The sequence below is a fragment of the Hypanus sabinus genome, chromosome X1, assembly GCF_030144855.1.
Source record: "Hypanus sabinus isolate sHypSab1 chromosome X1, sHypSab1.hap1, whole genome shotgun sequence".
In the NCBI taxonomy this organism is placed as follows: domain Eukaryota; kingdom Metazoa; phylum Chordata; class Chondrichthyes; order Myliobatiformes; family Dasyatidae; genus Hypanus; species Hypanus sabinus.
This window is the reverse complement of record NC_082738.1, coordinates 189,502-202,642: the sequence shown is the minus strand read 5'-3', so window position 1 is coordinate 202,642 and position 13,141 is coordinate 189,502. Positions and strand designations below refer to the sequence as shown.

Here is a 13,141-nt window from a genome sequence, read left to right as displayed (position 1 = left end):
CAATCAGGCTCATAAGGCACAACTTGCCCTTTACAAATCCATGCTGACTATTCCTGATATTATACCTCTCCAAATGTTCATGAATCCTGCCTCTCAGGATCTTCTCCATCAACTTACCAACCACTGAGTTAAGACTCACTTGTCTATAATTTCCTGGGCTATTGCTACTCCCTTTTTTGAATAAAAGTACAACATCTGCAACCCTCCAATCCTCCAGAACCTCTCCTGTCCCCATTGATGATGCAAAGATCATCACCAGAGGCTCAGCAATCTCCTCCCTCGCCTCCTACAGTAGCCTGGGATATATTTTGTCCAGTCCCAGCAACTTATCCAACTTGATGCTTTCCAAAAGCTCCAGCGAATTCCTCTTTCTTAATATCTACATGCTCAAGCTTTTCAGTCTGCTGCAAGTCATCATTACAATCACTAAGATCCTTTTCCATATTAGTACTGAAGTAAAGTATTCATTAAGTACCTCTGCTATTTCCTCCGGTTCCATACACACTTTCCCACTGTCACATTTGATAGGTCCTATTCTTCCACATCTTATCCTCCTGCTCTTCAAATACTTGTAAAATGCCTTGGGGTTTTCATTAATCCTGTCTGCCAAGGCCTTCTCATGGCCCCTTCTGGCTCTCCTAATTTCCTTCTTAAGCTCCTTCCTAGTAACCTCATAATCTTCTAGATCAGATCTCTAACATTACCTATCTCTCTGAACCTGTTGTAAACTTTTCTTTTCTTTTTGACTAGATTTATTACAGCCTTTGTACACCACGGTTCCTGTACCCTACCATAACTTCCCTGTCTCATTGGGACGTACCTATACAGAGCACTACACAAATATCCCCTGAATATTTGCCACATTTCTTCCCTACTTTCCCCTGAGAAAATCTGTTTCCAATTTAAGCTTCCAATTTCCTGCCTGATAACCTGTTATTTCCCCTTACTCCAATAAAACATTTCCCTAACTTGTCTGTTCCTATCCCTAGTGATCATAATCCTAGTGAATTATGATCATTATCTCCAAGATGTTCTCCCACTGAGAGATCTGACACCTGACTAGGTTCATTTCCCAATACCAAATCAAGTACAGCCTCTCCTCTTGTAGGCTTACCTACATATTGTGTCAAGAAACCTTCCTAAACAAACTCCACCCCATCTAAACCCCTTGCTCCAGGGAAATGCCAATCGATATTTGGGAAATTAAAATCTCCCATCACAACAACTCTGTTATTATTACACCTTTCCAGGATCTGTTTCCATAGAACCATAGAACATTACAGAACAGAAACAGACCTTTTGGCCCTTCTTGGCTGTGCCAAACCATTTTTCTGCCTCGTCCCACTGACCTGCACCTGGACCATATCCCTCCATACACCTCTCATCCATGTACCTGTTCAAGTTTTTCTTAAATGTTAAAAGTGAGCCCACATTTAGCACTTCATCTGGCAGCTCATTCCACACTCCCACTACTCTCTGTGTAAAGAAGCCCCCCCCTCATGTTCCCTTTAAACTTTTCCCCCCTTCAGCCTAACCAATGTCCTCTGGTTTTTTCCCTCCCCTAGCCTCAGTGGAAAAAGCCTGCTCGCATTCACTCTATCTATACCCATCATAATTTTATATACCTCTATCAAATCTCCCCTCATTCTTCTACACTCCAGGTTTCGGTTTGCCTATCTGCTCCTCAATATCTCTTTTACTATTAGGTGGCCTATAAAAAACACCCAGTAAAGTTATTGACCCCTTCCTGTTCCTAATCTCCACCCACAGAGACTCCATAGACAATCCCTCCATGACATCCACCTTTTCTGTGGCCATGACACTATCTCTGATAACAGTGCCACACCCCCACCTCTTTTTCCTCCCTCTCTGTCCTTTCTGAAACATCTAAAGCCCAGCGAGCCATCCAAGTCTCTGTAATGGCCACCACATCATATCTCCAAGTCCTGATCCACACTCTAAGCTCACTCGTTTGTTCACAACACTCCTTGCATTAAAATAAACACATCTCAAGCCTTCAGTCTGAGTGCATCCCTTCTCCATCACCTGCCTATCCTCCATCCTGCACTGTCTACAAGCTTTCTCTTCCCCAGTCACTTCAGTTCAGTTCGGTTCCCACCCCCCGAACAATTCTAGTTTAAACTCTCTTCAGTAGCCTTAGCAAACCTCCCCGCTAGGATATTGGTCCCCTGGAATTCAAGTGCAACCCGTCCTTTTTGTACAGGTCACTCCTGCCCCAAAAGAGGTCCCAATGATCCAGAAATCTGAATCCCTGCCCCCTGCTCCAATCCCTCAGCCACACATTTATCCTCCACCTCATTCTATTCCTATTCTCACTGTTGCGTGGCACAGCAATAATCCCGAATTGCTACCTTTGCGGTCCTGTCTCTCAATTTCCTTCCTAACTCCCTGTAGTCTTTTATCAGGACCTATTCCCTTTTCTTACCCATGTCATTGGTACCAATCTGTACCATGACCGCTGGCTGTTCTCCCTCCTACCGCAGGATATCTTGGACGCAATCTGAAACATCCCTGACCCTGGCACCTGTGAGGCAAACTACCATCCAAGTTTCTTTCCTGCATCCACAGAATCACCTGTCTGACCCCTTAACTATAGAGTCCCATTGTTAGGTTTGTTAGACATGATCTTCCCTTCACAAATCCATGCTGACTATCCCTGATCAACCATGATTCTCTAAGTGGATCCTATCTCTAATAATCCTTTCCAACAGCTTTCCCACCATAGACCTAAAGCTCACTGGTCTGTAATTACCTGGACAATCCCTACTACTTTTTTTGAACAAGGGGACAACATTTGCTTCCCTCCAATCCTCCAGTACCATTCCCATGGACAACGAGGACATAAAGATCCTAGCCAGAGGCTCAGCAATCTATTCCCTCACCTCATGGAGCAGCCTGGAGAATATTCTGTCAGGCCCCGGGGACTTATCCGTCCTAATGTATTTTAAGAACTCCAACACCTCCTCTCCCTTAATATCAACATGCTCCAGAACATCAATCTCATTCATATTGTCCTCACCGTCATCAAGTTCCCTCTCATTGGTGAATACCGAAGAGAAGTATTCATTGAGGACCTCGCTCACTTCCACAGCCTCAAGGCACATCTTCCCACCTTTATCTCTAATCGGTTCTATCTTCACTCCTGTCAACCTTTTGTTCTTCACATAATTGAAGAATACCTTGGGGTTTTCCTTTACCCTACTCACCAAGGCTCTCTCATGCCCCCTTCTTGCTCTCCTCAGTCCCTTCTTGAGCTCCTTTCTTGCTACCTTATATTCCTCAATAGACCCATCTGATCCTTGCTTCCTAAACCTCATGTATGCTGCCTTCTTCCACCTGACTAGAATTTCCACCTCACTTATCACCTATGGTTCCTTCACCCTACCATTCTTTATCTTCCTCACTGGGACAAATTTATCCCTACCATCCTGCAAGAGATCCCTAAACATCAAACACATGTCCATAGTATATTTCCCTGTAAAAACATCATCCCAATTCACACCTAGCCTCATAATTTGCCCTTCCCCAATTAAAAGTTCTGTCCTTTCTGATCCTATCCTTTTCCATGATAATACTGAAGGCCAGGGAGCGGTGTTCACTCTCCCCCAGATGCTCACCCACTGACAGATCTGTGACCTGACCCAGTTAGTTACCTAATACTAGATCTAGCATGGCATTCCCCCTAGTCGGCCTGTCAACATACTGTGATAGGAATCTGTCCTGAACACACTTAACAAACTCTGCCCCATCCAAACCATTGGAACTAATCAGGTGCCAATCAATATTAGGGAAGTTAAAGTCACCCATGATAACACCTTTCCAAAATCCGCCTCCCAATCTGCTCCTCGGTATACCTGCTGTTACCAGGGAGCCTGTAGCATACTCCCAATAGAGTAACTGCCCCCTTCCTATTCCTGACTTCCACCCATACTAACTCAAAAGAGGATCCTGCTACATTACCCACCCTTTCTGTAGCTGTAATAATATCCCTGACCGGTAATGCCACCCTTCCTCCCCTTTTTCCCTCCTCTCTGTCCCTTTTAAAGCACTGAAATCCAGGAACATTGAGAATCCATTCCTGCCCTGGTACCAGCCAGTCTCTGTAATGGCCACTACATCATAATTCCATGTATGTATCCAAGCTGTCAGTTAATCACCTTTGTTCCTGATGCTTCTTGCATTGTAGTACACACACTTTAGCCCTTCTACCTTATTACCTTTACACCCTTTATTCTGCTTTCCTTTCCTCAAAGCCTCTCTATATGTTAGATCTGGCTTTACTCCATGCACTCTTCCACTGCTCTATCACTCCAGGTCCCATCCCCCTTGAAAATTAGTTTAAACCCTCCCAAACCATGCTAGCAAACCTACCTGCAAGGATATTGCTCCCCCTCAAGTTCAGGTGCAACCCATCCAATCTGTACAGTTCCCACCTTCCCCAGAAGAGATCCCAATGATCCAAAAATCTAAAACCCTGCCCCAACTCCTCAGCTATGCATTCAACTGCCATCTCCTTCAATTCTTACCAGTACAATCACATAGCACTGGCAGTAATCCTGAGAATGCCACCCTTGAGGTCCTGTTCTTCAGCTTCCTGCCTAGTTCCCAAAACTCACACTTCAGGACCTCATCCCTCTTCCTGCCTATGTCATTGGTACCAACATGTATCACAACTTCTGGTTGCTTTCCCTCTCATACCAGGATGTCTTGCACCCCATCAGAGACATCCCAGACCCTGGCACCCAGGAGGCAACAAACCATGTGGGTGTCCTTCTCACATCCACAAAATCTCCTGTCTGCTCCCCTGACTATAGAGTCTCCAATGATGACAGCTCTCCTCTTCCCCGTCCCATCCTTCTGCACCACAGGGTCAGACTCAGTGCCAGAGGCCCTGCCACCGTGACTCATCCCTGATCAGTCATCCCCGCAAACAGTATCCAGAACAGTATACTTATTATTCAGGGGAATGGCCACAGGGGTGCTCTGCACTACCTGTCTACTCACCTTCGCTTTCCCCCCTCGGACTGTCACCCAACAACCTGCTTCCGGCAGCCTAGGTGTGACTACCTCCCTGTAGCTCTCATCTATGATGGCCTCATTCTCCCTTATGAGTCAAAGGTCATCCAGCTGCTGCTCCAGATTCCTTACACAGTCTTCCAGATCGCCCAGCCACATGCACTTCTGGCAGATATGACTCTGCAAGTTCCTCCAAGACTACCACATTCTCACATGAGAGGTACATCACCATCTCAGGAGGCATTGTAAAGCCTAACTGGGAGCAAGCTCATCCTCTCACCTCTTCAAGTTAAAGCTTCACTGGCTGCTCCACTTGAGCTACCCCTCTATTTATTTGAGTTTTTCAAACTGCTTGGTCACCTGACCTTGTTTGCCCAATCAGCTGCTTTCTGCTAAGCTATTCAAATCTTGATTGACTTGATTGCACAGTCCAACTGCCAAAACTGCCAGAATCTCTCGAGTCAAAGCCTCAAAGCTCCACTCCTTCACTGGCCCACTCACCTAATTGATTCAAGGGAAGGATTCCACCAGTTCCTGAATGGATCATTGTTTTATATTGAAAAAGTAAACATGTTGAGCGTAATGTACTAATGAACGTATCAGAAAATTATCAATTATTTTCCAATATGGAGTTAAAAATCATGTAAATTTACATTAAAAATGAATACTTAAGGCTTAATATCAATCATCCGAGATAAACTAGCGGCCTTACGATGGGCCCCCATGGATAAAATCAAAATGGCCTGGGAGCAGGATTTAAATATCTCCTTATCTGAGGAGAGCTGGGATTCAGTTCTCAAATCGGTTAACTCAACCTCTCTTTGTGCTCGCCACTGCCTTTTACAGTTTAAGATTGTTCATAGAGCCCATATGTCTAAATCTAAACTATCTCGATTCTACCCTAGCGTTAGTCCGCTCTGTGATAAATGCAAGAGGGGCGTGGCCTCTCTTATCCATATGTACTGGTTCTGTCCTAGCTTGGAGAAATTCTGGAAAGATGTCTTCACTACGTTATCGTGTATTCTGAATCAGCACCTAGAACCAAACCCCTTAATTGCTCTGTTCGGTTTTTGGGGCGAGACAGATTTATGTCTGGGTCCGACCAAATGCCGAATATTATCCTTTGCCTCTCTTCTGGCTAGACGCTTGATCCTCCTCAGATGGAGAGATGCTAACCCGCCCACTCATGCTCAATGGCTTAACGACATCATGGCCTGTTTGGACCTCAAAAAAATTCATTATTCAGTTCTCAATTCGGATCTAAAGGTCTGGGGACCTTTTATCGAGTACTTTCATAACCTTCCTCTTGACTAGGGTTTTTTTTTTCTCTTCGGTCCCTTGCTTTCAGCTCCTTTTTTTTCTGGTAGAAGGCATTATTATCCTCAGTTGCTGAGTGTATTCACAGTCTGGGAGCTTGGCTGTCCTGACTTATACTCTCTATATTGTGTTGTGGTTGGTCTGGAGTTGCTGTTGCTTTTTCTTGTGTTGTGGGGCTTGGGGAGGACACTAAGCTTACTTGTCTTTAATTTAGGTGCTTTTTTTTGCTAAATTCTCTTCCTTTGTAACATATTGTTATTGTATGCTTAATTTTGCACTGTTTTAATGTTCCTCATTGGGATTTGGGGTTTTTAATTTGTAAAATGTTTTGAAAAACTAATAAAAAAAAATTTAAAAAAGAATACTTAAAAATTAATGCTTGAACCTTTTCTTCATTTTTATTATTTAGAATGTTTGAGTTGTATTGAGCAATAATTGTCAACAATGCAACATTGAATGTATATCAACGTAGAAGAAGTAGTAAATGTTTGTATATTAATTAGTCAAGAAATTCTTATTTCCTCTGCCTGGATTTTGCAGGGAAATGCCAATAGTACCACACAGAACTGTCAACATTTTCCCACGTGATGGTCCTGAGTATCCTTCACCACTATGGATAAACCAGCCTGTTCCTTACACTAGTTGCACAGCTGCATTTATTTTCTGCACCATCACAGATTCAATCAATCTGTGAGCCCTCACTATCATGGATGTATTGCTCATCATCACTGGACATCCATGATAGTGAGGGCTCACAGCTTGACTGGATCTGTGGCAAGGTGCAGAAAATAAATGTAGGTTCTGAAGCCCTAATTCCTGCCGTTCTGAAGGTTTATTGTCAGCTCAGGTTACTGAAGATTGAAGACATATGTAAAAAAAAGTCAAATAAATTAAAAAATCAGGATTATTTTAATAAAAGTGGTAATTAACTCTAAACATAATGATGACCTAATGAAAACATTAATGTCAAGTAAAATAACACAAGAATAGATATTTGGCTTTTTTTTGAAGTTGTTAATTCTATACAAATGAACAGGATTGCACAAGGATCTGACATTTTATGTCAGCTCATGATGATCTCTGCCCTGAACTTGGTGGTGAGTCTGTTGGCATATCAGGAGGTCAGATGCGTCAATATCTGACCTCTAACTTGTCTCTGATAACTGCATTGCGATGTGTAGGCCAGAACCCTGTGATGAATTAATCTGCAGAGAATACCTTACCAGCAGTTCGCTACCAAAGTTAGTGCATTTTGGATGTGTGATCAATGTCATAAGAAAGGTACTTAAAAGACAAGAATTTATTTAGATTATTTCTTTTGCCTCTACCTGTTCCCTGGCCTGCTACTAGAATAGGTCCTGTTGTTGGCCACAGTTCATGTAAATACATGAGCCCAACAGACTTGAGGATTAATTTGATGTGAAAAACTAGAAGGCTGTAAATGGTTTGATTTTGTTTAAGGTTCCACAGATCGGATATGTTATGAAAAGCTAAATGTTGATGGAACTGAAAAGGGAAACTGTGGTAAAGATGGACAGAACTGGCTTCAGTGCAGCAAGCAGTAAGTAGCTACCATTTAACTAACAACATTGAAATCTAGCAACATTTTGCCTGAACATTGTTGTTTCTCCTGGGTTGTTTTTTTTTCTTTCTCATTTATAGACTTGTATTTGTATCCATGACAAAGGAGCCTAATAGTCCCAAGTGAGTTTGCTGTTCCACTGTACCATACTGTTCTTAAAGCCTTTTGTTAATTCCATCCTATTGCACTCAACAGAGCTGCCCTCTAGGTCCCAGCTGAGCTAATGTAAAGAGACCTTATCATGTGACTTTCCTTTTCCAAAGTGTTCTCACCAAATCTTCACCAACATCCAAAAGAGCCCCAGCTAGTCCTAATCCTATTAGTTCTTCACCAATATCTTTTGAACTTCCCATGTGAATCAAGAATCAAATAAAATTTAGGACATGGAGACGATTTGGCTCATTGTGCTATACTAGATGAAAAATAGTTGCACAGAATAGTGGTCAGTTTCTCTGAAATCTGTGGGCAACCAATCAACAGAGAGGGATTCTTTAGAAAGGAGGAATAAAAGTAATGTAGGTGCAAGCAAAGCAGCCATTCTTTTGAGTGTGCCAATGTTTAGAGTGGCTTTGGCGCATCAGGCTTGGGAGTGGTAGGGAATCTGGTAAGTTTCTCTTTTTGTTCTTTTTTCTTCATTCCTTATTTGTTAGGGAATGATAGTGTAGTGAGAATGGCTTTGGGGCAGTATTTTGTACTGTGTGTGTGAGTCTCCCAAATAAACTATCTGCACCAGGTGCACCAAGCTGGAGCTGCAGCTTGACCTTTGTCTCATGGGAAAATAAAGAGGTGATAAATAGAAGCAAGAGGGAGTAGTCACCACTAGGTTTCAGGAGAAAGGTAACTAGGTGACTGTCAGGAGAAGGAAGGGAAATGCACAGCCAGTGCAGAGCACTCCTGTGGCTGTTCCCTCAATAATAAGTACACAATTTTAGATACGATTGATAGGGACGACCTACCAGGGGGAAGCCACAGTGACTGGGTATCTGGTGCTGTGGCTCAGAAGAGCAGAGGGGTGAAGAGGATTGCAGTGTTGATAGGAGATTCCATCATTAGAGGAACAGAGACAAGGGTCTATCGGTGTGATAGAGACACCCATACAATAATTTGCCTCACTGGTGCCAAAATCAGGGATATCTCAGATCATGTCCATGGCATTCTCAATGGCATGGGTGAGCAGCAAGAAGTCTTGGTGCATATTGATACCAATAACATTGGTAGACAAGGTGAGGAGGTACTGAAGAGACATTTTAGGAAGCTAGGTAGGAAGCTGTAAAACAGGACCTCCAGGAGAGTAATCTCTGGATTGCTGCTTGGGCCATGTGCCAGAGAGGATAAGAATAGGACAATTTAGCAGATGAAAGCTTGGCTCAGGAATTGGTGCAGGAGGCAGGGGTTCGGATTTATGGATCATTGGGATCTCTTCTGGGGAACGTGTGACCTGTACACAAGGGTGTTGCACATAAACCCAAGGGAGTCCAATATCCTTGCAGGCAGGTTTGCTGGAGTTGTTCTGGAGGCTTTTAAATAATTTGGCAGGGGGATGGGAAACATAGTGATAGTGCTGAGGACAAAGCAGTTAGTTTACAAACAAAGGCAATCTGTAATGAGACTCCTAGCAAGGAGAGGCTGATGACAGGACAAAATTGCAGTCAACTGTATGAGTTACAATGTAAAAGACAGACAATATTGAAAAGGGTGAATACAGAACTGGAGGTATTATATTTGAATGTGCACAGTATACAGAATAAGGTAGATGAACTTGTAGCACAGTTGCAGATTGGTCAGGTGTGATTTTGCAGGCGTCACTGAATCATGACTGAAAGAGGATTATAGCTGGGAATTTAGCATCCAAGGATACACATTGTATTGTAAGTACAGGCAGATAGACAGAGGAGGTGGTTTTGCTCTGATGTAAAAATTGAAATCAAATCAATAAAAAGAAGTTACATAGGGTCGAAAGGTGTTGAATCATTATGGGTAAAACTAAGGAACTGCAAGGGTAAAAAGACCCTAATTGGAGAACCCCAAGAAGTAGTGAGGATGTGGTATACAAATTACAATGGGAAATAAAAAATGCATGCCAAAAGGGCAATGTTACAATAGTCATGGGGGAGTTCAATATGCAGGAAGATTGGAAAAATCAGGTTGGTGCTGGATTCCAAGAATTTCTAGAATGTATACAAGATGGCTTTGTAGAGCAGCTTGTGGTTGAGCTCAATAGGGGATCAGCTATTCTGGATTTGGTATTGTTCAATGAATTGGAATTGTTTAGAGATTTTAAGGTAAGAGAACCCTTAAGGGAAAGTGATCATCATATGACTGAATTCACCCTGAAATTTGAGGAGGAGAAGCTAAAGTCAGCTGTATCAGTACAGTAAAGGGAATTACAGAGGCATGAGAGAGGAGCTGGCCAAAATTGATTGGAAAAGAACACTGGCAGGGATGACGGCAGAGCAGCAATGGCTGGAATTTCTGTAAGCATTTCAGAAGGCACCATGATATATACATCCCAAAAAGGAAGAAGTATTCCAAAGGCACGATGACACAACCGTGGCTGACAAGAGAAGTCAAAACCAACATAAAAGCTGAAGAGAGGGCATATAATATGGAGCAAATTAGTAGGAAGTTCAAGGATTGGGAAGATTTTAAAAGCCAACAGAAGGCAGTGAAAATTCATTAAGAAGGTAAAGATGAAATATATATGGAAAGTAAACTTGCCAATAATATTAAAAAGGATACCAAAAGATTCTTTAGATACATGAACTGTAAAAGAGAGGCTAGAGTGGATGTCGGACCACTGGAAAGCGATGCCAGAGAGAGTAATGGGGATCAAGAAAATGGCAGATGAACTGAATAAGTATTTTGCACCAGTCTTCACTCTTGAAGACATCAGCAATATGGTCGAAGTTCCAGAGTGTCAGAGATCAGAAGTGGGTGAAATTACCATTACAAGGGAGAAAGTTCTTGGGAAACTATAAAGGTCTGAAGGAAGATAAATTACCTGGATCAGATGGTGTACACCTCAGAGTTCTGAAAGACGTGGCTGAAGGGATTGTGGAGGGATTAGTAATGATCTTTCAAGAATCACTAGATGGAATGGTTCTGAAAGAATGGAAAATTGTAAATATCACTCCACTCTTCAAGACAGGAGAAAGGCAGAAGAAAGGAAATCATAAGCCAGTTAGTCCAACCTCAGTGGTTGGGAAGATGTTGGAATTGATTGTTAAGGATGAGGTCTCAGGGTACTTGGACACACCTGATAAAATACACCTTGGTCAGCATGGTTTTCTCAAGGGAAAATCTTGCCTGACCAATCTGTCAGCATTCTTTGAAGAAATAAAAAGCAGGATAGACAAAGCAGAATTGATTGATATTGTGTACTTGGATTTTCAGGAGGCCTTTGACAAGGTGCTACACATGAGGCTGCTTAACAAGATAAGAGCCCATGGTTTTACAGGAAAAATTCTAGCATGGATAAAGCAGTGGCTGATTGGCAGGAGGCAAAGAGTAAGAATAAAGGGAGCCTTTTGTGGTTGGCTGCCGGCGACTAATGGTGTTCCACAGAGGTCTGTATTAGGACTGATTCTTTACATTATACAGTATGTCCCAGTTGAGTCAATGGTGAAGAAGGTGAATGCAATGTTGGCATTCATTTCTAGAGGAATAGAGTATAGGAGCAGGGATGTGATGTTGAGGCTGTATAAGGCACTGGTAAGACCTCACTTGGAATACTGTGTACAGTTTTAGGCTCCTTATTTAAGAAAGGATGTGCTGACATTGGAGAGGATTCAGAGAAGATTCACTAGAATGATTCCGGGAATGAGAGGGTTAACATATGAGGAATGTTTGACCACTCTTGGACTGTACTCCTTGGAGTTTAGAAGAACATGACTTAAGGATTGAAGGGCGCCCATTTAGCCAGAGGATGGTGAATCTGTGGAATTTGTTGCTACGGGCAGCAGTGAAGGTCAAGTCATTGGGTGTATTTAAGGCAGAGATTGATAGATATCTGATTAGCCAGGGCATCAAAGGTTATGGTGAGAAGGCGGGGGAATGGAACTGAATGGGAAAATGGATCAGCTCATGATAAAATGGCGGAGCAGACTCGATGAGCCGAATGGCCAACTTCTGCTCCTTTGTCTTATGGTCTTATGGTCAATGTCTTGGATGCTGGAAATGATGGCTTTGTTGCAAGGTTTGTGGATGATATGAAGATACGTGGAGGGGCAGGTAGCTTTGAGGAAGTAGAAAGGATAGAGAAATGACAGGAATGAAAGGGTTACTGTATAAGTAACATCTGGCAGCTCTTGGGTTGTATTCCCTGGAGTTCAGCAGGATGAGGGGGGATCTCATAGAAACATTCCAAATGTTAAAAGGCCTGAACAGATTAGATATGGCAAAGTTAACATAGAAACCTACAATGCAATACAGGCCCTTTGGCCCACAATGAGCATAGGAATAAGCTGAGGTGGACGATAAATGCATGGCTGAGGGATTCAAGCAGGGGGCAGGGATTCAGATTTCTGGATCTCTTTTGGGGCAGGTGTGACCTGTACAAAAAGGACAGGTTGCACTTGAATCCCAGGGGGACCAATATTCTGGCGAGGAGATTTGCTAAGGCTACTGGGGAGAGTTTAAACTAGAATTGTTTGGGGGTGGGAACCAAACTGAAGAGACTGGGGAGGAGGCAGTTAGCTCACAAATAGAGGAAGCTTGGAGACAGTGTGTGAGGGAGGATAGGCAGGTGATAGAGAAGGGACGCGCTGAGACAGACAGTTTGAGATATGTCTATTTTAACACAAGAAGTATTGTGAACAAAGCGGATGAGCTTAGAGCATAGATCAGTACTTGGAGCTATGATGTGGTGACCATTACAGAGACTTGGATGGCTCAGGGATAGAGAGACTGTACTTGATTTATTATTGGGAAATGTACCTGGTGAGGTGTCAGATCTCTCAGTGGGAGAGCATTTTGGAGACAGGAATAGCATTGGAGAGAGATAGGAACAGACAAGTTAGAAAATGTTTAATTGGAGTAAGGGGAATTATGAGGCTGTCAGGCAGGAAATTGGCTTAAATTGGAAACAGATGTTCTCAGGGAAAAGTACAGAAGAAATGTGGCAAATGTTCAGGGGATATTTGTGTGGAGTTCTGCAGAGGTACATTCTCATGAGACTGGGAAGTTACGAGGTACCATACCCTTGTA

The 13,141-nt window shown here is 42.9% G+C and overlaps 1 protein-coding gene across 1 annotated transcript in view; it reads left to right on the top strand.

The window, feature by feature from the left end:
* adam11 (ADAM metallopeptidase domain 11) overlaps nucleotides 1-13,141 on the top strand; it is a 365,266-nt gene that overhangs the window by 308,166 nt on the left and 43,959 nt on the right. The window contains exon 21 of the mRNA XM_059955670.1: nucleotides 7,816-7,915. Within this exon, the coding sequence (XP_059811653.1) occupies nucleotides 7,816-7,915 (100 nt within the window). The remainder of the gene's footprint in view (nucleotides 1-7,815; nucleotides 7,916-13,141) is intronic.